The sequence below is a fragment of the Formica exsecta genome, unplaced genomic scaffold (assembly GCF_003651465.1).
Source record: "Formica exsecta isolate Colony F162 unplaced genomic scaffold, ASM365146v1 scaffold314, whole genome shotgun sequence".
Taxonomy (NCBI): Eukaryota; Metazoa; Arthropoda; class Insecta; order Hymenoptera; family Formicidae; genus Formica; species Formica exsecta.
In genome coordinates this window covers 1607530-1634502 of record NW_021850397.1, presented here as the reverse complement: position 1 = coordinate 1634502, position 26973 = coordinate 1607530, and the positions used below count along the sequence as shown (strand labels likewise).

The 26973-nt window shown below is 35.8% G+C and overlaps 1 protein-coding gene across 8 annotated transcripts in view; it reads right to left on the bottom strand.

Moving 5' to 3' along the window:
• Positions 1-436: 436 nt before the first annotated feature.
• The window catches only part of LOC115237871, a 32119-nt gene continuing 5582 nt past the window's right edge, over positions 437-26973 (bottom strand). Inside the window, exons 1-10 of one of the 8 annotated variants that reach the window (XM_029811218.1) lie at positions 15776-15871; positions 13675-14136; positions 11179-11642; positions 10339-10418; positions 8956-9190; positions 5003-5120; positions 4564-4717; positions 4320-4479; positions 2533-4174; positions 437-2092 (exon numbers count right to left, since the gene is read on the bottom strand). In XM_029811218.1, the coding sequence (XP_029667078.1) occupies positions 2708-4174; positions 4320-4479; positions 4564-4717; positions 5003-5120; positions 8956-9190; positions 10339-10418; positions 11179-11511 (2547 nt within the window). In that variant the 5' untranslated portion in view covers positions 11512-11642; positions 13675-14136; positions 15776-15871 and the 3' untranslated portion in view covers positions 437-2092; positions 2533-2707. Of the gene's footprint in view, positions 2093-2532; positions 4175-4319; positions 4480-4563; positions 4718-5002; positions 5121-7876; positions 8183-8955; positions 9191-10338; positions 10419-11178; positions 11643-12084; positions 12809-13674; positions 15581-15775; positions 15872-20685; positions 22215-26973 lie in introns of those variants that run through there. The other 7 variants (XM_029811225.1, XM_029811222.1, XM_029811223.1 and 4 more) reach the window with 7 other exon arrangements.

The window sequence follows — 26973 nt, the reverse complement described above, 5'->3', positions numbered from 1 at the left end:
TCTTTCTTTTACGCACATACACTCTGCCATACACACATTGCGTTAGCAATCAGCTGGTTGCAGTGTCCGACGGCCGGCGATCCGCAACAACTTTTGTTAAAGTGACGTTATTTTAAGAAACACGTATTCTTGACATAATTCTGAAATATTTTTTTCTTTACCAAAATTTTATTTAAAGCATAATTTTATGTTGTAAGATAAAATAGTTAGCGACCCATGCGGTGGTAATGAGACGGTCAGCTGTGTCGGGCGCTCGCGGCGCGCCGCGCCGCTCCTGCCTGCCTTCTGTATTCGACGCGTGATTTGTTAACTATTTTTGCTTATAACTCAAAAATTACGCTTCAATTCAAATTTTGGTAAAGGAAAAATCGTCTTAGAATTGTATCAGGAATACGTCATTTCACGGACGGAAGGTTGTTCCGGAACACCCTGTATATATATGCGCAAAATCAACAATCGTTAATCGAGTAATAAATCGAATATTTTACTCTTATCGAGCTTTTAACTAATAAATTAACGCCGCGTCTCTTGCATTTTCCTTTCTTTTTTTTCCTAATTTACAATAATTACATAATGTCAATTTTTCCTAAGATATGCAATGAACGTTAAAGTACAATACGATATAAACTATATATATACGAATCTGTTAATATACATACAATTAATTCGAAATAGTCATCAATAGCACTTGTGCGTAAGTCTTTCATGAGCGTACGATGGAAAATCGTTCGCTGTAATGAAAGAATATCGATACGAAAAACATAATTATAATCGAAAATTAGGGTAAATAATTAAGTGAGCTGTAAATCGCACATATAAAGTATATCTTAAATTATGAAAGCAATAAAACTGAAATGAAGAATATATATAGCCAGCGTCGTATAATACTCGCTATCGGTGTACGTTAGTATCCTATCTTCATCGAAGTGTGCAAAAATTAAAAACGATTTCACGAAATGTTAACAATATCTTTAACAATTTGTCACAATTTAGTAGACAAATGTTGGTCCTTAAGCAGGATCGCATAGTTGTCTAGAGTTTTTAAGAAACTCATGCGATTTCTCGAACTTCAGATTCCATAAAGGGGAGAATAGCTATTCAATTATATTCACACGATACTCTACACATACCCAATCATAATTAGACACAGTCCATTACTATTTAGTAATGAAAAGAAGATTACAAAGAGAGGGGGGGGGGGTAATCGCGTGGCACTATTTCAGTATGGCCTAAGTTCCTATTCAGATTTTTCTATTGACTAGACTCGAAGTTTGTTCAAATTACAATAGCGTTTGCAATATCAAAGTCATTCTACATAGTTTCGCAGGATGTAGAGTTCCCCTTATTGTACGTGACGCCTGTCATTTTGCCGGAGAATCAATATTCCATTGATTTTCTGTTTGGGTAACGAGAGAACTCTTCTATGTCATTCGGTTACACCGCAGGTATGGCAAATTTCGTTACGTATAATCAAAGCTTACTCTTAAAGCAGATATACTGCGTGCAATATGTATCAAGTTCTCCTTACTATACAGCACAAACATTAGTATATAAAAGCTAGACTCTCCAGAGAGAGTTTAGGATACATATGGGAAATTATTCAGGATATTAATGTGTAACAACATTTTCGGATGACTGTGAGCAACGGTGTAACATATGATCGATACAAATAATATTTGTAAATATGATAAGACTGCCAGAATTTCTCTTTGTCTCTCGCGTATATCCAGCAAGCTCGTTGCAAATAACTTTGAGGAAAAGATTGAGTTTCTCTTCGAATAATAAATATTAAAACGCGCGCGATCAATAAAATATAAATGAATGATTAAAAAGTTAAATTAAGAAATATCGGTGCTAGAAACACTTAGTTGTATACATCACGTGTTTCGGCTAATCAATAGTGGCTGCTGACCAATAGCATGTGCCCGTTATATATGGCTCCGTGCAAAATTAGATTCACACGAAAATATTTTGCTTCCATTAGAAAAGAGACTTGGTCTTATTCCTTAATACGGTCAGCAGCAGTTAAGTTTCATGCCACCTTTTTCTTACTGGTCTTCTTACTGCGAGGCAAAGTAGCAAAACTCGTAATCTGAAATATATGAAAATATCATGTCTTACCATTTTTATTATGAAATTCAAAATTGGAATATTGTCGATCCCTTTTGCCATTATTTTCATGTTTTAATAGTAATTGATCAGTAATTGGTAAAACAAGAGGAGCACAAGAACATTATCTTTTAAACAAAAGTTTAAAAGTTTCAATTGAAATTTAGTTTAATATGCATCTCATTTATGTTATATTAAGTTAATCATTAAAGTAGTTTAAATGAGAGTTAAAGATTTCCAATCAATCAAATAAAAAGAATGAACTAAGTAAATTTGTTTGTGATTCGAAAGAGTTATGGATTAATTGCATTAGAATTCCAGATATTAATATCATGCAAGGTTAGTGTTATGTGTTATGATTAATGAAAATGGAGTTAATTATGGACAATTATTAACAAGAGACACTCAGAAACTAGTCCATACGATCTTAACGGATCAGTCCATTTCTTCTGCCCGGATTTCCAATTAGGATAAAATATTTATGAAATATGGGGAAATGGAATAGGAGAAGGAACAAGCTTTTTTTCTTATATCTTAAAGATACTAGCAAAAGCAAATACATATGATTTTGCGATTAAATAATCTCTACAAAATGATTTTAAATAATATCGGTGATAATCTCTGTTTTGCTACTGTGAGGCAGCGATTGTGACATCTCACAAATCTCCAAATTGGATTTACTTTCAAGATTCTTTTCATAATTTTCAAAGTCCTCTATATTTCTTGCATCGTTTCGAGTCTTATTATTTTTAATTTTATTGAGATCTTTTTCATTCAATGGTACGATAAGAGTATCCGATTTTTCAGCAGAATTGGCATCTTTATAAAAACTTTTAGTATTATCACATTCCGCTCTCAATGAAATCTCTTCCACATCTATTTCCTGCCTCGAAGTCGATAATTTTGCGGATGCGTCCACGCACATCTGGGACCCTATACTACCCGATCTCGACACTGATTCGCTGGTCTCGGAGAACGTGGAACTGGAATCATCCTCCTTGGAAGAAGTTTCGCTTTGCTCCTTATGGAAAGCATTGTGAAAGATGTTTTTCGGGATCGTTAATAATTTGGAAAAACTCTCCTTAGCGCGTAATCTATTGGATTTCTTCTTTCTCTTTTTCAAATCCGTTGTATGTGCCAAGAAAATATCTTTCGTAGCGTCCGCATTTGAAACAGTTCTTAACGTTCCAGTTTTAATGATTAAAGTAGCCTTCAAGGCGTTTTGAGACTCGTTTTCGTTGGTGTCTTCATTATTTGTTATTGCTTCAGTATCTAATGGAGCTTTCGGAGCGGGTTTTTTGTGATATTTTCCTGCGCGATTATCGCTGTCAAGATTACAACTTGATGAAATCGGCGTAACAGATCGCTGGATCGTAGTATCGTATTCTCTGGTCGGAGAATCGTCAACTTTCATTCCTGATACATTTACGTCATATTCCTTACCTTTGTCAATCGTATTCAACTTTTCTTGAGAAGATACGATGCTTGTCGCAATTTTATGCGCATCGTTCAACAATTCCTTCAGCTCATTGAACTTTTGTTGACATATTTCGCTAGTTGTTTGTTCGATGTCAGCATCAATATCGGGGTTTTGAGAAGAGTCTACCTGACCGGCTCTTGAATCTTTATCGTCATATTCAATTTGCATTTGAGACTCATCTTGCTGAAAATTAAGTTCTTTTATCGAGTTATCGACATTTATTTTATCTGCGCTTTCTGCTATTGCAGGTATCGATAGCTTTTCCATCGAGATATTCTCGATTTCTATAGTTTGCACCGTTTGTAAATCTACTTGAGCCGAATCAGTGTCTACGAATTCACCACTCGACTCCGTCGATGACGATTCGTTGTCTTCTATTTTTATCGCGGATTGATTTTCGTTTACGGATTCATCGATACAAGTCGCGATAGATTCAAGTATCGGACAATCTTTCGATTTGTTATTCTGAGAAAACAATAGCAGAAGCTCGATAGCTTGTTCGGGAGTGAGAACATTCAGGGACGACGGGAGGGAGATATTTTCAGGAGATGGAAGATCGATGTGGTTGAAATCCTCGCTCTTGTCCTTCAAAGACCACAAAAAAATACGTATCATTAACTGAGTTGACGAATATGTATGTCGGAGAGAATGATCCGTGATTTCTTTTTTTGCAATGTGATCGTGGCAATGATACAATTATTAATCTCTACGGTACACTTTATCGGCTTACTTCTGGTGTCTTTTTCGTGGTGGAACGAGGTTTCACGCGCGTTCTCGCGCCGACGCTCGACGTTCTTACTAAGCTGTCAACCTGAGAAGTAATGCGCTGAGACTGCAATGCCTCGCCGCTACTATAACCGCTAGATATGTCTTCCGAAGACCTTATATTTCTATGAGCGTAGGAAAGATTCGTTATTACTGATATTTACACAAATAATATAAATCATTTTTTTTGTAATGAATATGTTACGCACGTTAAACTAGCTATGGGTTCCCTAGGCCTTGGTTGTCGAACATCAACATCCACTTCGGAAAAATACATATCTACTCGAGACGCATTGCTGCTGGACTGGGTTCTGCGAGGGCTGTAGCCTCTTCTGCCGGTATGCTCTCTTCGACGAGGTTCTACTATATGTGACCACAGAAATTTATTTTTTTATTTTTTGATTAGTGCAATTTGGAGCTTTTTTAGCATATTTTGTTTCGATTTGACTTTGAATAAAACTTGATTAATAAAATTAATAATATCTGATTTAGATCTGCGACTGCGCATTCTAAATGAAATATGTGCCAAGATGTGAGAAAGAAAAAGTAGATGTTTAAAAATTGTTGCACTCATTAAAAATAATCATTTGTATTTTTCTAAAATGTTATATTTCTATTTAATTGCATGTTACGTTAGAAATCAGCTACCTTCCATGTCTGTCTCGTCACGCGCATCGGGTGTGTTTCTATTTTCATCCTCCTTTTCGCCGGTTAGATCACTGAGGCTGTAACTTTTTCTCAATTGTTGCACCAGTCCGCCGCCACCCTGGAAAAGGAAATCGCTCGTGAAAAATTTCTCGTTTCGTAGAGATGATGCGGCCAGCATATTACCTATCTATTGCGAAAAAAAGAATCAAGTCAGTGAAATATTTTGATTGAGATTAAGTGAAAAAAACAAAATAAAAATCTTACCAACCAAAAGAATGTTAATGTATTATCTGCCGTCACCGGTCACGAAGGCAAACTCCCTTTACGCCGGATTTTGACAATCCGAAGGCGATTTCTTGCTTTTTCCATATCGAGACACTTGTGTCTATTTGTATCTATCTTTCTGTTAAACATGCGTTGTCCAGAAGCACACGACGATAGACGGTATAGTGGGTGCATTGTATGCGTGAGTAATGTCTATATAACGCGTATAAGCGATTAGTTTTATTAACGTAAATTTATATTTTTGAAAAAGATGCGCTACTTCGTAAAAGAAAATTAATACTTATAATTAAATCTCGTTCAAAATACAGTGAGTGGCAAATAAAGGATAGAGGACGCGAGACGAGATGTACACAACAGAAACGGAGAATCGAAAGCTCTCATACAAATAATGCTTTTATTTGAAAAAAAAAAACAACTCATAATAATCGAAGTCTTTGGAATCGGGTACAAAAATCTTACTCGCTAAGACAGCTCTCGACGTTGCAAGAGCTCGCGCGTAGAAAAAACCACAGCAATAAGAAGGCACTGGAGGTATATACGGCCAGAAATTGTCTTTGTTGCCGCAAAGACAAAGACTGAACCTGTACGCTTTTCTTCGCGTATCGATTCCATCAGTTCATAACTGAAATATATGTAACGTATACGTGTTACAGTTAAAGCGTCCATTGTAATTGCTATAATCGTAGTTTTTCTCGTAAATAATCGTAGTAGTTTTGCGGGACAAACAATTATTTGCGCGTGACTATAATATATAATAAGTATAAAAGTAATTTAATTTTTACAAAAAGTTACACGTGTTTTTTTTTCAGTCTATGCGTCTCTATAAACGAGTCTTATCAAACAGCGAAGGACGTTTTGATCGGACTAGTCTATCCAAAGCGACAGGACACGTCCATCATCTGTTTGTTGACAACGCATAAGCTTATTGCTGTATTTCTCCCACGTGCGCGTATATCGCACGTGCATGAGACACGTGCAATCTAACGTAGATCCATGTTCATCGGTAACTTTGTAGATGAAACGCACATACGAATACACAAACACGTAAATAACTCTATCTATCACGACGACAATGATAACAATGACGACTATGCTATAGCACATAATCGTCTATCTCGTTGTACGTTATCGTTATTCGATTCTTAATTCCTGGCGATTAATTCTTGGCAAACAACTCCTTTTCCTGAGTTTCTAAAACATATCTTTCAAGACGTCTGATTTATCAAACACGCAGCATAATTCAAATACGGTAAGTAATGAGAAGCTTGTTTAAGCCTCGATTGCATCAACGGCGTAGATCGAAATAATCTAAATTAGAGAGTCGTTGTCTTTTTGTAAATAATAATCCTATTATATATGTTAAAGAGAGTTAGAAAAAGAAAATCTACCTAATCGAAGTCAGCATTAACTAACGTGTAATCGCTCTTGAGTGCTTATTAATTGTCCTAATGGCATTATTATATTTATTCATTATGTGCCTACATTATAAGAGATAAAAAACAATGATATGAAAAAATGTGTAATTGATCCTTATAATGCATTAATTACGTAGTATCTTTAGTCAATACTTTTGTTCTTAAATTTCTCTGATATGATCCGATCTCTCTGATTTAATAATTGATATTATTATTAACGCAATATTATATAAAAATATTAAGATATCATTGTGACTAAGATTACCTTACATTCCAGTTATATATAAGACACTCGAATACATAATCCTTATGATTCTTAGAATCGAATAAAGTTCACGTGAAAAAGTACAAATAATATACGCATAAAATAAGACATACAAGGAGTAGAAACGAGTCTTATTTTTGTCGAAAATGTGTATACAATTAGAAATTGTCCATACGTATCATATTCATTCTAAGGAGATTAAAGTTCTCACATCTTTAAAACAAAGATTACGAGATTATATAAAATCTACGTTTCTCATGTCTTTTACCTTATCAATATATTATATAAACTTTTCACCGCCAATATATATTGTACATAGTTAAACAATCACACACACAATGTAATTTTTATATTTACGAAGATAATAAAGAGAGTATATATATTCGTACTATTTAATGAAAATTTCTCATGAATTCGCGATTGGAAAATTCCGCTTCGTGAACTCGCGCATAAAAAGATGTAAAAGGAAAGCTTGATAGATTGCAAAAAAAAAAAAAAAAAAACAAATATCAAGATGAATTGCACAGTGTGCAGAAAATTCTGTCATCGGTTCTCAAAGCGCTCTCTTTTGCGCATAATTAAGTTTCTTACTTATCTTACTCATAATAATACAAATCAGCTGCAACCTCCTATATCTTTGATAAATTCGCCGACACATCCCAATATTATCGATCCATTGGTCTGCTTTCCAAGCTTCCGGTTTATCCTTACTCCACCATCTCTATACGGAATCATCCGTTTCTTGGATTAATTAACCTCGGCATCGTCGCTAAAATTCACATCATAATTCATCGAGGCCGATTTGCAGGCACGACTCTTCTGGCGCCTGGTGGCTTCAGTACTATCACGTGTCTTTCTTGATTTCCGCGTCTTCCGCGGAGCTTCCTTTTCTGGCATTTTGAACGTTACTGGCTCCTCGTCCGGCAACTCGTGATCGGTGTCCGTCGTCGGTAGCTCCTGCATTATCTCTTCGTCGTCGTCCGTCGAGTCGCGATGCTCCCAGTCGATGGACAATGCGTCTGCGTCGCCCATCACGAGATTATCAGATTTAGCATGTTGGTTGCAGATCGCATTGCCGTCCGGACAATCCGGCCCGTCCAGCTGCTGGTTGTTTAACCGCGTCGTCGTTCTGGTGTTGGCTAAGCTAGAAATCGCCGGGTCTGATTGGCGGTCGGGGAGTGCACTCGTCGTGTTCGGGAATACGATCGGGAGATTCTGTTGTGTAACGCCGATATCGCATTTTGTTTATTTATTTTTTTCATTTCGATCGGTCAGCAATAATCGGCGTATTCGTGATGATGATTATTATTATTTTTGTTATAGGTCAGTGATAGAATATTATCGTGTGATTGGCGACGATTCATAAGCAATGACAGCAGTTAAGACGTTGATCGGACGGTGGTTAAGTGCTCGATTTTGTCGTGCATGGTTTTGCGGATGGCGATGGTCGGTTTGTTTGTTTTTTGTTTCGATTTTTGATTAGGCAGTAAGACGGCGATGCGGCGGCGTGCGGGAACGCGGACGGGAGACAGAGAACGAAAACAGAAAAAATCAAAAACACGGAAAATCATTAGTGAGCGATAATTAATCGAGGACGGATCGATAAAAATTTTATGCGTGATCAATGAAAGCGAGAGGCTGGTTAAAATACGAGATCAAACAAGATAAAACATTCCTGTATACCGGCAGCCCTTTTTCCCAGAGTATAACAGAGAGCTTTCACATATATAAATTTTATATTTATATCCTCTGTATATAAGAAATAATTTAAATGTTAAATATAGAATAAGTTTCCAAAACGAAATTCTTCTTTAAAAAAGCTGCCAGCTCTTCTTACATCTACATGTAAGGGTGTCCTAAACTATCATTTTATCTTTTATCCAATTCTTTGAAATCTATGCGAGATTAATCGAAGAAACTATAGTTCTGGACACCCTGTACGACAACAATATATTTTTTTCAACGTTGGACCACGTGAGGCCAATTACCTTGATGGCGGTCTGCATGAGGACCGTGGTGGCATAGTTTACGCCCTTGGTACCAAGATGCAGCACCGCCGTGTAACCCTGCTCAGTCGCGCGTGCTATGGCTTCGTCGATCTCGGCTTCACGACGGATTAGTGCGGGATGCACGAAGCGTCGGTAAAGGATACTGGAGCCTTTAGTAGCCGGGCTCAGCAGCCATAGTACCAAGATGATTTTAATCTCATAGTAAAATGGGAACCTACGTAACAGACGTCGAGACGTGTAAAATGTCGCAGCGTCGATGCACTCACGCGAATTTTTCTTTCTTATTCGATTATTTATCCATTTATTTATAAAATCTATATCTATCTCTCTTCCAATATTAATATTGCAAATTATATAATTATTATAACAATATTTGTGTAAAAAATATTATAAAACATCAAATTATATAATAAAGAAATTTTAAAATTCGTTAAATCAATACAAACAAATAAAAATACTAAAGCCATCAGTTTGACAGCGATGCTCTTATATGAATTTTCAAGCAAATTCGTCATATTTTTATGTAATAATAATGATTAAAAAATAGCTAATCGCATACAATGTGCGCTTATAATCTACTTGATTCGATTCGCGCTGCGGAAAATTCGTCACGAAAGTGAAAGTGAGAGCGACTTGGAGAAAAGCGCGAATACCGGGAGGGTATCGGGCATTTCGACGCCAGAAATATGCGAATGTTTTCGTTTCCTTCTTGGTAATTCGAGTATGAAGGGAGATCTGGCACGATGCTCTCCGATGATGAGGAGGGAGACAGAATAGGAAGGAAGGACAAAGAGAAACAGGGGAGCGGGAGGGAAAAGGAGGCGCGCGGGCAGAATCCTCAGAAGTGCATGTAAGCCAATATCTATCTCATCCGAAATTAGACTTTCGGAATTCCTCGCGATGAGAGCGCGGCTTTCAGACCGCGCGGTTCGCAGCTGGTTTATTGGCCCCTTGCTTGCCTTCGCGCCACGACTCCAAGATTCATCTCAATATCCGCTTTATTATGCTACGTACACACACGGTCGCTATCGAATCAACGCATTGCTGTTTTCTATAGCGTGTCTCAGCTTTCATGCACTTTCTTTTACCTTCGGTATTCTTTAAGAAATTGATGGTTAACTTTCTTCCAATGGGAGATCCAGATAATTTTTAAATTACAAGCTCTTGATATATTATAGAATTCTCCGAATCAAGTTTGATATATGAATCAAAAGCAAATGATAATCCACAAACATCGAGATTTAAAATTAATATTTTAAATAAATGAAATTTGATGAAACAAATGTGTACCGTTTCGTACACAAAACACATTATATTTATAAAAATAACGTGGTAAATGCGTAATAGTAATGTAAATCTCACCAAAAACTAAAGAAGACATCGGTAAATGTTTCCGCGCACGTGAATAGCGCGAACACGATCCAGTACATCATCCATTTGACCTGAAATCAGAAAGATTCCAGAGCAATGGATTATTGCAAAAACAGCAGAGAAATATATTCTCGAATTAAAGTGACAAGGAAAAAATAAAGAAAAGATGCAAAACCTGTATAATTTATATTAATTGTTATCTAAACATACAAAGAACAATAAGATTTAAAGATAAAATTAAATTTTTTGATCAGGTTTCATTATTACATATTTCTCTTTCAGAGATTGTACTAAATACAAAATATTTATGACATCAGTTACATAATAACATAAATCAACCTCGATCTTCATCAACTACGAGCAAAAGATTAGTGTTGGAAAATTTCCGACATTTATATTGCTGGATAAACAGCAAATTTCCGCGGGCAAATGGTTTCATAACTTGCTGTACAAAATACATGTAATATGAGACGTAAATATCCATCAAAATCTATTGTATGAAAAGAATCTGGGATACGCAATTATGTAAAAAGTAAAAAATAGCTGTTAATTCCGCTTGATCGGAATATTAAATCAAAATCTACGAGATTTAATTGTTATTAAAAAAAAAACCCATGAAGATTATATATATATTTTCTAAATATTTACATATTTATATCTTTGTAATATATTAACTTTAACCAAAGAATTATTTTCATATCATTATTTCAAAAAGATAAGAATAATATATATATATAACGAAAAGTTTTAAACGTTTCTACTTTTAATTAAGTGCATACAGGATGTTCGGCTTAAAGGTAAAGCTATTTATTATTTATGTTTCTTTCTTACGTATTCCTTGACATTCTTCGTGCGCACCGCCTTGTAGGAAGCGTATGCTGGGTAAAGAGTGCCGAAAACTAATCTGAAAATAGGATAAACGAGCGTGTAAATTAGGGATCGCGGCGACATTATCGCCAAGAACACTGTCAACAATCCGACGTTGTTTAACGTCATTCTTATGGGAAACGTTTGCAGCCAGTGACGACACCAGGCCATCGTCTGTCTCGCCAAAAGATCGCTGATTCCCGCTCTATGAATCAGCGCAATTGGCAATTCGTCCGATCGTGGTTCGCTTTTATCGAAGATCTTTATCGTCGATCGATGGTCTTTTCTCGTTTCCATCGTATTGTCAATTTATTTCTCTCTATCTCTCTTTCTCTCTCGCGCTACGACGAGAACGTTTCTCTACTTCCGAAATCTTGAATTCTTCCGGAGATCCTGTGATGGTCGTCAGACGAGTACGACGAGTCCAGCTGCAACACAAAGAAACGGAAATTATTTGACGGATATCATCGACATATGTTAATAATGCAATTGCAAATATAGTAGATTCAATGTCTGAAAGAGTTAGTTAGATGAAATCGATATGAATATTTCAAGATCTATTTAGTGAAATCGATTATCGGATTTGTTAAGGAATTAACGAATAAGTCAAATAATTATAACTGTTATATAATAGAGTAACATAGTTTCATTTCGACTAAAATATCGACAAATGTAGACGTTAGTCTGGCAAAATCATTGCAACTTATCATATCAATATGAATCTATATTCAATTAGAAATCATCTTATATTATAATGGCATTTGAATATGTATATAAAAATAATCGACTATAGTTTCAATATAAATGATACGCTTTTGTATTTAAATTATTGTAGATCTAATTTTTAAAATTTTACTGAAAAATATTTACATTCACAGTTTATTAGAATGTTGTGCCTCCGTGGAAGCACAGCGAATTTTTAGGGATCGTTGGCCAAATTAGAACTAAGGAGTTCGGGATCCTGCAGGGTCGTTCCGCCGTTGTAGTAAATATGTAGTTTGAGTAGAATAAAAATCATTTATTTAGTTACATCGACTTTAACTCTTCTTTTCCTTTGCGCACTTTAACTTGGCTTATCGCGGTATAGAGTTACTTCGCGTGTCTGATATCGCGGTTGCCGTCGCGAGATCAGCTGGGACGTTCTTTATTATTAAATCGTTTACGTTAGTCTGTCTCGTGGTTGCTATTGTTAATTTATTCGCACTACGTAATTGTATGATTATAACTGGTTCGTGTGATTTTGTGATTAGGACTGCCTAGCGCTCGTTCGAGGTGGGTAGTTTTATCACCTCCTGTTCGATTAATTTTTTGGAGGGGATCGCTTAGCGACAGGACCATAGGTGGTCATGTCGCTTGATTTTAGGTGGAATAACCCCGGATGCAAGCTACATATATTCTTTGCTTGCATTTCCGGCGTATCGTTCTTCGAGTCTCGCAAACGCGTGGCTTGCTTTGTCAGCGCTTGCGCTCGTAACTTTATACGTCTTCCTCGGCTTCGAGTTATAGTCGGAAGACGTTAAATAATATTTAATAATTAATAATTATGCTAATTTGGTTATAGCCGTTTTGGGCTATAACAAGAAACTATAGTTTTTCAATATTATGTTTGCATCCCATTAAAATTTCAAACATGTCATTGTGCATTCTAACAAAACGTAATGTTCGCATCATAAAATATTTAAGCTATTCGATCGAGTGATTAAACGGTTTTGGATGATGGCATTACGGAATGATCATCGAACTCGGAATTCCGGAGTAACGCTTTCGATTGAAGCGCAGTCATCCATCAATTAATGTCTGCCTCGACTGCAGCCTGCGGCTCGTTTAAGGGATTGTGCAAGAAGCTTATTATGGAGATTCAATTAAACACACGATATCGCCGATCCGTCATGCGTATCTTTTGAGAGATAAGAGATTAAATATAATTCATAATATAAATACAGAAATTGCTCCTTGAATATTTCTTTATTTATATTTCCAAGCATTATTTATGCAAGTTTCTTGTCGTTGCATCATAGTGTTATAGTATGATCGTACATATTGTAGAAATGAATTTTATACTACATTAAAAAATAAAATAGAAAGATAAATTAAATTAAAAGATAAATAAATTAAACTGTTAAATCACCGATGATACTCGCCGTACCTTTAAATCAATTCTATGATATATTATTTTAATGCATATTTTATAATACATTTGTGCACAAAAGGAATTTTTAATATTTGTTTTTAATGTAAATTATTTATGAAGTTTAATTATCTATCCAGTTTTTTAAACTATTTTTGAATTGAAAACTATTTCTTAAACAAGAATTTTAGTATACTACTTAAGCAAATCGTCATGTAAATTACACTAAATAATTATTGCTCACTAATAATTTGATACATCAGAAATTCTTTAACAAATTATTTCAGAAATTTTTATAATGATTTTTAATAGATATAATAATTCCTTCTTACAATTCAATCGGTTCCGTCAGATTCATCCGAGCGTCTCGTCTCCTTATCGTTGCTTATTCGTCTCTATCGCGTGCGAAACGCTTTGTCAGTTCCTTCGTGTCAAATTCTAACAAATCTTTTTTTACTTCACGTTATCGTCGTGTGTTTTTGTTTTCCTTCGAAATTAATTCCTTGCGCGTATCTGAAGTCAAACTCCAAGTACACCGTGCCACTCGCTCTACTCGCGATTGCTTCCAGTTTGAGACTAAACGCGTAGCCTCGTTCGTTCGGGCATCGTCAACGACGACGACGACGACGACGATGAGCAATACAGAGGCCGCTGCAGAGACTATTTTCGCGTCTTAAGCCGCTGTCACGCTCGCATCTCTAAACCAACGCGACGCGACATCCGAAAGACTTCAGGTTAACCGCGACTTCCTCGCATGATGATTTACCTGTGTTTGCGGCGCGAGTACTGTGAAACTAATCCCCACATTCGTTCTTTCAACCTTCTTCAATCGGGTCAAAGCTGTATACATGTTTTGTACATCGAGGTAAACAAAAATTATCGAGACGATTAAGGAAAATATTATTTTCGAATAGAAATTATTCCAAGAACTCTACACCCTTACACAGATTTATCGAGTATTTTGCAACCGATAATATTTAATTGGATACTGTATATAATTCACAATCTTTCATAATCTTTTTGATATATATATTCAAATTTCAAATAAAATTTTTATCGCAACTTAGTCGAAAATGAGAGTAGAAAAACTAAGGTTTTATTATCTACATAAAGTTTCAAAGTTTAATTATACAAATTTTTAATTTTTAATCACTTGCAACTGCAAAGTTCTTTAAAAATGCTTTTCATTTCAAAATCATTAAAACTTATTTCTGCTCCAAATAGATCAAAGAAATTGTAGATAAAAGGAAGCGCGAAAAACTTGGAATATCCTGCGTAATATATTAAATCAAAAATGTTCAAAACTCTCTTTCTGAAATGTCTTTCGTATAAAGAGTTAAAAGCGTTTATGACCACGATGTATTTAGAGTGCACGACCGTTTTCCCGCGAGTGGGTCATCTCCGGACGCGCCAGAGAGCGATGAGTTAATTATATGCGCCAACCTAGATATCATGTCGGTCAATCTGTATCAGAATAAGGATCGTGATCGCTTAATTTTCTCGACCAATCTTCAAATTTAGTCAAATAAATTTTGCGCGCAAACTCAACGTGTCGGTGTATCGTTTTATCTAAGCCAGATCGTGATTACGATCGGGCAATATCAATAATTTTAATGAATATCGCACGCGTATAAAATAACACGTAAGTCATGTGGGAAATATAACGCGAACATTGTTTCTCCTAAACACGACATGCAAATATATGATATTCTCTCGAAAGTTTCGACAGCACTCTAGAGGCCTCTAAAGTCTGTGGAGAATAAAATTAAACAGCGCATAATGCATAATAGCTATAACTTGTGTTTATAACTTTGGGAACTAATTTCGTACGTTATTTGTTGCTTAATCAAATTTCATTTTATACAATAAAATTTGGGAGAACGATACGTTTGTTCGTGTTTGATTCCTTTCAATCGGAGTAAAAATTTCCTCGTGCGAGGAAAAACAACAGCAGCGAGTTGTCAAGTCGCTTCGTCGCGTCAGTCAAGCGAATTAAATTAACGCGTTAGCATCAATTATTCACAGATCGCGAGAGCGATAGAGAGGCTCGCGACAAAAATTAAAACCGGTATACAAGAGAGAGTGCGATTTTCTATGCCGGAAGAATGCGTTCCTTAACAACACAATCTTACGTTATTCAACTCGATTTCTCTATTGTCACAAAAAAACTAAAAATTCTTTCTGTTTTGTGCTATATTAGAAATATTTGTCAATATTTTAAATAATATCACTATATTAGATTTTGAAAAATATCGCAATAAATGATGTAATATATATAATAAATTTCGCAAAATTTCTCTTTATCTCGGTAAATACACAGTGAATCCTGTTATCACTATTATTTTGCGCGGCATATTTTTTTAAATAATTAAGATTAAGATACCGACAATTTTATGTATATATTGCTAACACAGAATGCAAAATACACTTTACACTCATAATCGATGGATCTGTCACGCGTGATACGTTATTACACCATCGACGTCGCGCGAAAAACTGAGCAAAATCTTCGCTCGGCCTGCGATCCTACGAAACTGCAAACGATCGCCTGCAGTCGCAGGTAATTCGATGATTGTCACCAATGTCGCTCTGTCATGGATTACGTAACAGGTCGTTGCTAATGCGCAGTCCGCATCGCTCGTTGCGCGAACACAATTGTTCTCGGGCGCATTATTCACGCCCGGCCGCTTCCGGTTCCGATAAACGAAATGACGATACGCGAGTCGTCCTTTCGATTCGTTCGTGGCGTATCAGGACCCAAGGAGTTAGCCGACTGGCAATCGCGCGATAAGACCACGACGATTTACGACCGTTGCGATTCCACACACCGTGGCCATTTACGAAATTGAATGTCCACCTACTAGTTCTGCTGTAAGATTATCTATCGACCGGATATCTCATAAAGGAAGATCCTGCTACTTTTATCCTGTCTTTTTGTCTCTACTTCACTATTATGTGTGTTCGCTTCTTTCAATCATACATTTCCGTCCGAGCGAGTTTGTCAAAATTTTTATTACCTCTTTCTCTAATCTCTTTATTCGAGAAATAATATTCGCAATGTGAAATAAATTTTCAATTTAATACATCTATAGAGAATACTTTGAAAATATAGTTATATATTTTTATCTATATATTTTATTATCATTTTGATATCCATTTTCTATAAACTTTAAAATTATCCTCGTTAAGTTAGTACCCCCACTACAACAAATTAAAATAAAACATATGTCAAAATTAAGTGCTATTTAGGTGCTAATTTGGTGCTCTATTCCTGATTTTGGTGCTCGAACTATTTAGCAGGAATTCATGATTTAAAGTGGAGGGGCTAGTTTTCATCAAGCTAGCACCCCCATTATTAAATATTTGCACAAAATCCAAAAGTAAATATTTCAGAATTAAATGCTTTTTAAGTGCTTTCAAAAGTAATTAACAAAATCTAGTTATTTATTATAATTTAAAATATTTTAGCTAACAAGGACAAAATATGTATAAGATTTGCTGGCTTTTTATTTTTAAAAAAACACATAAAAAAATGATAAATTTTTTCAAAAAACATGTTATATTTATTTGCATCGATATGATTACACTTTTATATACCTAAAAACATTTTTGTTTTTCAATTTTGGGATTTATTAGATAATATATGCCATAAGGAAATAAATGATACGCGTATAACACGCGCTTTGTAATATTCTAGTAATATAAATAATAGAATTTATCATTAAGTTTTCGAACTGGCTTTTGTGAAAGATTGATCGAATTTGGGATCGTGGTTCGAACTTATCGTTCGAAGCGCGTGTCACATACAGCGTCGAGTCGATTGTGCGATTCTATACGATTGTTAACGCCATATACGCTTTCATGTTTATTAATGACGACCCATGCAACTTTTCTCTACCGCGGCATAGGTATAAACACGGTGGTCTTGGTCGCAAGAACAAGATTATTCGTATGTATCGCGAGGTCAAGATCATTGTCGTTCGTTTGCGCATAGCCTGAATTCCGTCATGCTTCGTTTAACCTGGACTATGATCTTCAATGTGATACCAAAGTTTTCGATACTCTGTTTTTGATATGAATCTTATATATTGTACAAAATATCCAATCTTTAAAAGTGCGTTATATAAAATTTTAATAATTTTTCAATATATTTGCAATGTGGATTTTTCTATAACGAAATATTAATGAAAAGTTATTACTTAACACTTTTAAATTTACAATGTTAAATATTTCGGCAGTCTTAAGCTGTAAATTTCTGTTAAAAAACATTTTGCGCGTATTAATTAACAAATCAAATTTCGACATCTACTTACTTATTTCTTTTTTAATTTGCAGTATCAAATAATCTGAAATTTTTATTAAGACAAGATACATTTCACATTATGTAAAAAAATATCAATATATTAATGTTCACAAATTATTTAAAAAATAGATACATAGTAAAATTATTTTATGCAAAATTAAGAATAAAAATATATTAGAATTATACTTAATTTTTATGAGAAATGATACACTAAAAATCAATCAGAATAACATCAAATGTATTATTTTATTGTTTTTACGTATTCACTCAACCGAAAGAGCTAGTATTCTATCTTTTTTTTATTATAACAAGAGAAAAAATATATAACATAGATATACTGCACGGAAGAACCTTGCAAGAAATACGTGCAAGGTTACTGACAAACTATAAATGGAGCGGTGGTAAGATCTAATGGAGAATAGTTATTGTTTTATATTGTCGAACAAAATTTAGTTTACCATTGTATGCCGTCATCGAGTTACTATGCAACCATTGAGAGTTAAATAAATTCGATACACTGAATTTTTCGCGAAAGAAATTGTTCGTTGTACTCAAGAAACAATTAATAACATTAAACCTTTCGTTATAATAAAATTCATGTAGAAGATATCTCATGATTATCAATAAATTTCGTAAATTTATTTTATAAATATCGTAAATTTTAAATAATAAATGAACTAATTTTAGAGATATCTTTAGATATCAGCTAGTTTCAATTCAATCATTAGAATCTTATATTATTAATGTCACATTCGCGCGTTATTTATTTAATACAGTGTTATTGAGTTCATTTCCTTCTCTAAACTGCGTATATAACATTACCAAAAATATGTATAACAAATTATATTATACGAATTAAAGCGGTTACGATTCCACGCTCAAGGTTGTTATGCAGGAAGTACGCAACGAGTATCTCTCGTACAATCTTATACAATATAATATCTTTCCAAGTAGATAGGAAATCTTTCTTCATAGCATACCATTCGGATACATTCTAGAAACATGTGCTGTTTCTTCATTATTGATACTGTATTGAAATAACGATATACCGAGATTATTTTCGTCGTATTTTTATAATTGTATCATATGTGTATTTCAAGTGCGCACTAATTGAATTCCACAAAAAATAGAAAATATTCATATATATCATAACATAATCTGCAACATATTAAATGCAAAAACAAAAGGTGTGAAGAATTTCGCCTTTTTCTTTCCCGCTCCGTGATCTTATATGTTTTACATAAAATATTTCAACGATCGAGAGATTTCTTTCTTCAATGCAATGCTTGTTTCCAAATACAATTTTATTTAGCGTGTAATATATATATATACAAATTATTAAAAGCTTCTAAAAGATATAACAGTATTATGTTGAGATTAGGAACTTTGTCCCCCATTCATTGTCGTTTATTTTACAATATTGACATTTTATTAAAAAAAACGAAGATGTAAAAATATTAGGAATATTAATTTTATTATATTAAACATTGTGTATAACAGCTATACTTGAAATTAGGAACTTTTACACTTTTACGTGTCGGTCTTATGATTTGTATAGAATTTTCAAATATAAGAACGAAAGGAAATCACGGATTAATTTCATTTATCACGAAATAATTTTTTCGCTAAAATCTTTCATACGATATAATAGATATATTCGCAATTAAGAACTCTTTCATTTTCCCGGGGCGCTCTCATGACTTGGATGTGATTTTCAGAGGCGACGGTAAAAAAACCACGGATACCGTGTTAACGACCGTTACTCGCTTAAAAATCGGCGCGTGAAAATTGCGCGAATAATGCACAACCGTTGGAACGAGCACAGGTGTGGCTCGTTTAGGTGGCAAGAAGCATGTCATGTTGGTTCGTTCAGCAAAATTCTATCAAAAACTATGGAGAAACGTCAAGGCAATTCGACACGCGCAAAATTTCTATCTGGTCTGGAATCATGAAAGAAAGAGAGAAAGGAAAAGAGAGAGAGAGAGATAAAATAATGACCTGAGTGTGCCTTGAAAGCGACGTTCCTTGTTAAGACAAACGAAAAATTGAGACAGAAGCCTCGTAAAAATGCTCCTCGGAATCGGTGCAAAAGCAATGTGCACAACAATGACCTCAATTGCAACCGTTTGAACCGTTCACCAGCTGATCATCTATTAGCAAGAGGCAGTGCGGGCAGAGACAGAGCATTAGCTAGATTAGAAAGTACAGATTTCATCCAGCTAAAGTGGCTCGCTAAATCTAGCAACATCAAAATGCTTCTGGAAGAGGTCGACCTATCTTTCTCTTATCAGAATCGTCCTCTCATCGATTTTCCTAGATTTACGATTTATCTTAAATACATCGAGTGATTAATCCTAACCGACTGAAATATTTCCGCTGTTCCCTTCCCACCGATTCCCATTAATTCATCTACATTTCGCGTGCATATCTTATTTTTTAACATAACATGCCCATAATTCAATGAAAGATATTTATGATAGTGTGTCTGCATGCATAAAAGCGCTACATGTAACTATAGGATTTATTTATCGTACACTCAGCGCAAAATATTGCCATTTAATTCTCTTGATTCGTCATATAGTATCCAAGAGAAAATATTAATTGTAAAATTTAATACCAATAATATTATAATTTATATAATATATATTTATATTAATTAAAAAGAGAGAGTATTTATAAAAAATTATGCTATTATATGATAAGTAAATTTCAAATCTTTTCTCATTTAACTTATAATTAAAAAAATAAACGCGATATCCGGTACATACATACGATCGCGAGAAACTAAGCCTCTCGATATCGGTCTTTGTTCTCGCATAGAAATTTACAAGGAGTGTATCCTTTGGACTTGCTCTCGCACGAGATAGAATTTACTTTCTCTCGACCCGATTGTCGCGCTAGTTCGCTACCGCCTTTTTTTTTATTCGCAGTCGCTTCGTGGTTGGCCGATCTTATGCACGCCCGATCGGTTCCTTTATCGTCACGTCGAAGCGGCCAGTCTCGACCGCGGTGCAACGACCGATTAAGTGATTCGACTAACGTTTTCTAAGTGGCGATTCAAAGGGAGGCGCTCGCCTTTCCTCCGTTCATTCCTTTTCTTCCTCCTCTTCTCCTTGGCCGCGCCGACCAAGTTTCTTCGTCCCTTTCTCTCTCGACGTCCTTGCTCCTTGGAATTTTCACGAGTCTTCTCTCTTCCCTCTGCAATTGTCCTCGCTGATCCCACTTCGATTTTATTTGCGTCACCACGTCGCCGTCAGATGTAAATCACCACGGTGCCGTCGTTAAAGAAGATCGTTATGCGAATCTGTTGCTTGACTCTGGAGGACATGTCGCCAATGATGATCGTCAAACGTGGATAAAAGATTAAAAGGTTAAATTTCAACGATGGCGCGCGATATTTTATTTCGATCGGCTTCCTTTAATTTACGGATTTTTTTTTTTTCAAGTTTGTAACACTTCGTCGCTTCTGTAAAATCGTACGTTCGATTATTCGCGATACAATGCGAGTTAATAAATCTTCACGATCTCAACAGGCGTTAAACCGTTCGCCGAGGCGACGTGACGGAATCAAGGGTACGACATTCTGGCGTCAACGACAGCGTTGATTCCCTCGTCAGCAGCATCGCCTTTCTCTCGGCTCTCGGATGCAGCTATCGGATAATGACGATGATTAATCGCCTGCGTTGCCATGCTGATCGAACATTTGCGAGAATCCGACGAGCGATTTAAGAGACAGCCGTCACGTTTTATTCCACCGATACCACCATCTAGTATGTTCACTGTAGATTCTTCTATTCGATGATATTTACAATCTTGTCTTGGATATTATCGTTGTAAAATTCATGCTTATGTTTTCCTCAATTCCATACGAGATCCAGAGGGGTGCAAAATGTTTCTATCTTGAATCTTAAAATCTGAGATATAAAACAATCGTAGGTTTACCGACTCGAACGCTATTTTTAACATGTAGATTCTTGCTTGTGTTACCGAGCTTGGTAATTGGCAGTGTCTTGAGGTAATCTAGAACGGTATTGTTCTATTTTAAATTCTGAAATCGGAGCACCATGTGAGAGATAAAAGTTTCACGATATCTTCACAGCCTAGTTTACTCGGATGTTATTGTTAACGCTGTAAAGTCTTGCTTGCGTGATCGATTTAGCGCAATCCCTTAAAATACTCTGTAGCAGTACTGTTCTATTCTCGAGATCTGTGTTTCGAGGTAAAATTTATAGGTTGCAACAGAGACGCAGATCGTAGTCGATCGATGTGAATCTGTGACTCGGTTAATATTTCGTGATGATTTTATCGCTGGCGATTTGCGTTGTAAGATATCCTCGCGGAAACGATCCGAGAAATTGCGCTCCTAACACACGCACGAACGAACTGAGGTTTAATTTCTTTGCACTTCTCCTGAGGCGACCAATGAGAGCTTTTTGTCTCGCGTGTCTGTCCCACGAGCATCGCGACGCCCCAACTGGAAGCCGGCCACTTCTACGCTTGGGTTTATATTTAAACAGCGGAGCGCCGCTGACGACGACGCCGACGTCGATGTCGACGCATCGGGAAAGACGATGCGTCGACCGGACGTCGAGAAGAAAGAACGAGAGAATCGGCAAAAAGTATATACATCGAGAGAAATACCACAGACTAAAGAAAAAAAATCTCCGCTTTTGCGAAATGAAAACATCTCTGAGACATGTGATATATTGGCGCACAGGTAAAATATGCGGTGATGTTTAAAAGAGAAATATTATTCGAGAAGAAAAGCTTGCGAATGGAATTCGTATATAAATATACAAAGTGTATGGCGTGTACGATAAAGTAGGAGGTGAGACGGTTGCATAATAATTCATGAGAAGGTTGTACTCAATGCTTATCATTTTCGAATATTTTCGATATCTTTTTTCCTATATATTTTGTTTTATTTATAGATAGTTAACTATTTAAAATATATGGTAACTGTAAATGCAATAAAGATGTGTGATTAAGCTTCTTTTTTTAATCGTCAATTGTGGTGTGATTTTTTCGATTCTGTTACATTTCTTTCGCGACGTTTTAGCACAATACACAAAAATGCACGCACGTGGCAGTATGAAGCGTCGGAAAATCCATGCTAATAAAAGAACGTATAAATATCAATGCCACAGGATCACGGACCTCCCACGCTGATACGCATTTACCCGACACTTTAAACTGGGACTACCCAGCAAAGTTCATACGTGGTAAATGAATATTTAACGATTTGCAACGGAAAGAAAGCGAGACGATATAAATTCAGCCTGTGACAAAACATATGTGAATTTCGATTATCATTGCTCAATTATTAGAATCAGAATTGTTAATATAAACAATAATCATTTAATTTAAAGCATAATCTTGTTTGATAAATTAAACAGAGAGAGATCGATATAATAATATTAACAATTAAACATTTATTAAAGCATACTTTGTAAATAAAAAAAATTCGTAGTCGCACATGTCGCTAATATATCATCCATGAATTTTTAGACACGCTATATTTAAAAAAATATCTTAGCTAATTATGTATCTCTTTCTATTTCTCGATGTTTTATCGTGCAATATATGAACGGTTACTTTTAATAATCAGTTCGGCAAACACAAAGTGCATACATTGAACGCAATCGGAGTGCTTGCAAATGAATTAGTCTTTACAATCCGAGTCCACGCACAAGTACGTTCGATCTTCATCGATAAATATTGCAGGGCAAACCATTGTATCTTTCCTTCGTTTCGTCACGCTCGCGAAACGTGCGTTCTCAAAGAAAGGGAATCCCCGAAGGAGCATCTCGATGGTCTCGAATGCTCGGCGTTCCGGCACGCCGTTCGAATCTTCGCAAGATCCTCCTTTTTCTTTTTTACCCGTCTGCCCACGCGCTCAAACTACCTACCACCCATCCGCGAAGGAGATAAAAGGACGAGTAGACGAAGGAGCAAAGAGAGAGATCTGGGCTAAGCAAAAAAAAGAAAACCAAATACAAGATCGGAGAAGGAGAGAAAGCGTGATATATGGAGAAAGAGATGGTTTGTGTGTGCTTGTTTGTGTGAGGGAGAACATCGCCGCGGACGTATCAGGACGTAGAGTTTCGGGGTACGCCCAAAGGGTCATCACCCTTTCGTGGCAAATCCCCCTCCTCGCTTGTGTGCATGCCGTCCTTCTATTTCCTCCCTCCCCCTCCCTCCCCTCTCTTTCGTCTTCTCTTTCGCTGGACTGGCCCCCACTCCATCTTCCTCATACTCCAACAGTGCACCCCCGTGTGACGTGCACTTTTACTCCCTGGCGCGTCTCCAGGGACGAAGAAATACGGTTCGCCCCGCGAGAAAATGGCGTAATTATATACGAGAGCAAGAAGGAGAAGAAGGACGCGTAAATCATGACGGCGAGGAAGCAACGGGGCGTGCAAGACTTCGGCGAGGAGTCTCGCATCCGCCGAAAACACGGTTCGAAAAAGGGTTCCGAGAACTCCTCTCCCTCCTTTCACGAAATCAGGAAAAGATGAAAACTTTAAGAGGGCTAAGGACGTTGTGTTCTCCCTCGCGACGTTTCTACTATTTAAAAGAATTATTTTCCGTTTGTCTTGTTAGAATCATTTACGTACTTTTATAGAAACAGGAAATTCTTTAATTTTAAAACCGAAAATACACCGGTTTCGAATCTTGTTAAGAAAGCTTTCTCCCTTCAGCCGTTTCGTTCTCATAATGGCACAAGAGCATTGCTGCGTCACGGACGACTATATTTGTGGTTCAATATCCTCCTCATTATGATGGCGTCACTTCAGAAGGGAACCGCTCGCGTGACTCGCTTCTTGATAACGTGACTGACAGCCGATGGAGATTCAAGCTCCGCGGATCATACGATGATGATACGAGTACAATGCTCGGCACGATGTCACCGTCTTTCATAAAACGCTCGATGCATAACATCGCATAGAAGTTTCAAAACGCGACTATCGTTTATTAATCATTATTTAAGTAATGAAATAATGATGTAAAAAGGAAAATGACAAAATAAATATATATACTAAAAGAAAAAGTATATAATAGTCATAATAATGTAATATAAAAGAATATAATCAAAAATAAAATAAAAATACCTATATAAACGATAATCGATTGCTTATATATGTATTGTAAATGAAAAATTATAGTTCAAAAAATTAATATTATTACGAAAAGAATATGTAAGCCATGTAAAAGAGAGAGAGAGAGAGAGAGAGAGAGAGAGAGAGAAAGAGGTGCGATAACTTCTCGGTTAGGCTGTTAAAGTGAAATAGAGTTAATGTAATCATACAAAAGATTATTACTAGCATCCACCATTCGAACCATGACATATTTTTCATTTAATTGGAACGAGAGGATCGAGATGCAAATCACAACGCAATCTCGGTATCCATAATGTTGATGAAGCGAGTAATTCCTTCTTCAGCCAGCGCGACTGACGATAAAATTTGCCACAGGATACATAAATGGATTTTAATATTAATCTACGACCGTTAATGACGGGCTACACGTCGCGAGATGCTGATGTAAAATTACAAACCGCTCCACGTACCGCTTTATTTATTGTTATAAATCTACATCTGTACTTATAGATCGACCGTTCGAACGTATAATTACGAATCTGCGTAACGGAACAATCAATATGCACGAGTCTTCCGATGTATTGATAACTAAACGCTGTCATGTTCGAGAAAATTGATAATTGTAAAGCATTGATAAAGTACGTTATTACTAAATTTGATTATTTTTACGAAAGCTTATGTATATTACGTATAAATATAAATTTGTGCAAGTAAGTATATATGTATATACATCATTTATTCGTTGCAAATTATTTCAAAAAACATTTCAAATTATATAGAAAAAAATATTCTCATAAATTATTTTAAAATTGAGAAATCTTTTATCCATTTTCTATTTTTATAAATGAAAAAATGAAAAATTATAGTTTAAAAAATTAATATTATTACGAAAAGAATATGTAAGCCATGTAAAAGAGAGAGAGAGAGAGAGAGAGAGAGAGAGAGAGAAAGAGGTGCGATAACTTCTCGGTTAGGCTGTTAAAGTGAAATAGAGTTAATGTAATCATACAAAAGATTATTACTAGCATCCACCATTCGAACCATGACATATTTTTCATTTAATTGGAACGAGAGGATCGAGATGCAAATCACAACGCAATCTCGGTATCCATAATGTTGATGAAGCGAGTAATTCCTTCTTCAGCCAGCGCGACTGACGATAAAATTTGCCACAGGATACATAAATGGATTTTAATATTAATCTACGACCGTTAATGACGGGCTACACGTCGCGAGATGCTGATGTAAAATTACAAACCGCTCCACGTACCGCTTTATTTATTGTTATAAATCTACATCTGTACTTATAGATCGACCGTTCGAACGTATAATTACGAATCTGCGTAACGGAACAATCAATATGCACGAGTCTTCCGATGTATTGATAACTAAACGCTGTCATGTTCGAGAAAATTGATAATTGTAAAGCATTGATAAAGTACGTTATTACTAAATTTGATTATTTTTACGAAAGCTTATGTATATTACGTATAAATATAAATTTGTGCAAGTAAGTATATATGTATATACATCATTTATTCGTTGCAAATTATTTCAAAAAACATTTCAAATTATATAGAAAAAAATATTCTCATAAATTATTTTAAAATTGAGAAATCTTTTATCCATTTTCTATTTTTTCTACATTTTTAAAATTGTTTTTTAAATTTATGCCATTTCTCCCGTGCAAACGCTATTTATAATTAACGCACGATTTAATTAGATGTATGTCCCCGATTTGTTTCTTTCTTGGTTGAAAGTATAAAAACTGTGTATTGATCGTAATAAAACTTCTCCCGTTTCCGTGCTACTGGAAGACTAAAGACCGCCGTAATTAAGGAGACGACAAAATCCCGTTGAAATTTCCTTATTTTCAGGGCGGAAGCTCCGAGTTTCCGTATTCGACGTCGGAGACAACGGAAAAAAAATTATGCGTCATGGGTACCGGGGGACTCCCGCATCTCGTAATTAGCAAGCGGCGCATTCTCAATTATTCTAATGAGGGCAATGACGTCACGAGACTGCGCTCTGAGAATCCCGGAGTAGAATCGGCTAGAAATATTATTGCGCCGCATCAACATGACTTTTTTGCTTTCTCTTTTTTTTTCTCTCTCTCTCTCTCTTCCTTTCCCTAGCTTCTCTTTTTTTTTGCAACGTCGTTGCAAGAGAAGCCTTTAAGTACCCGAGGCCTTTTCACGCGGATTTCCCTTCGCCGTGAGAGCGCGTCG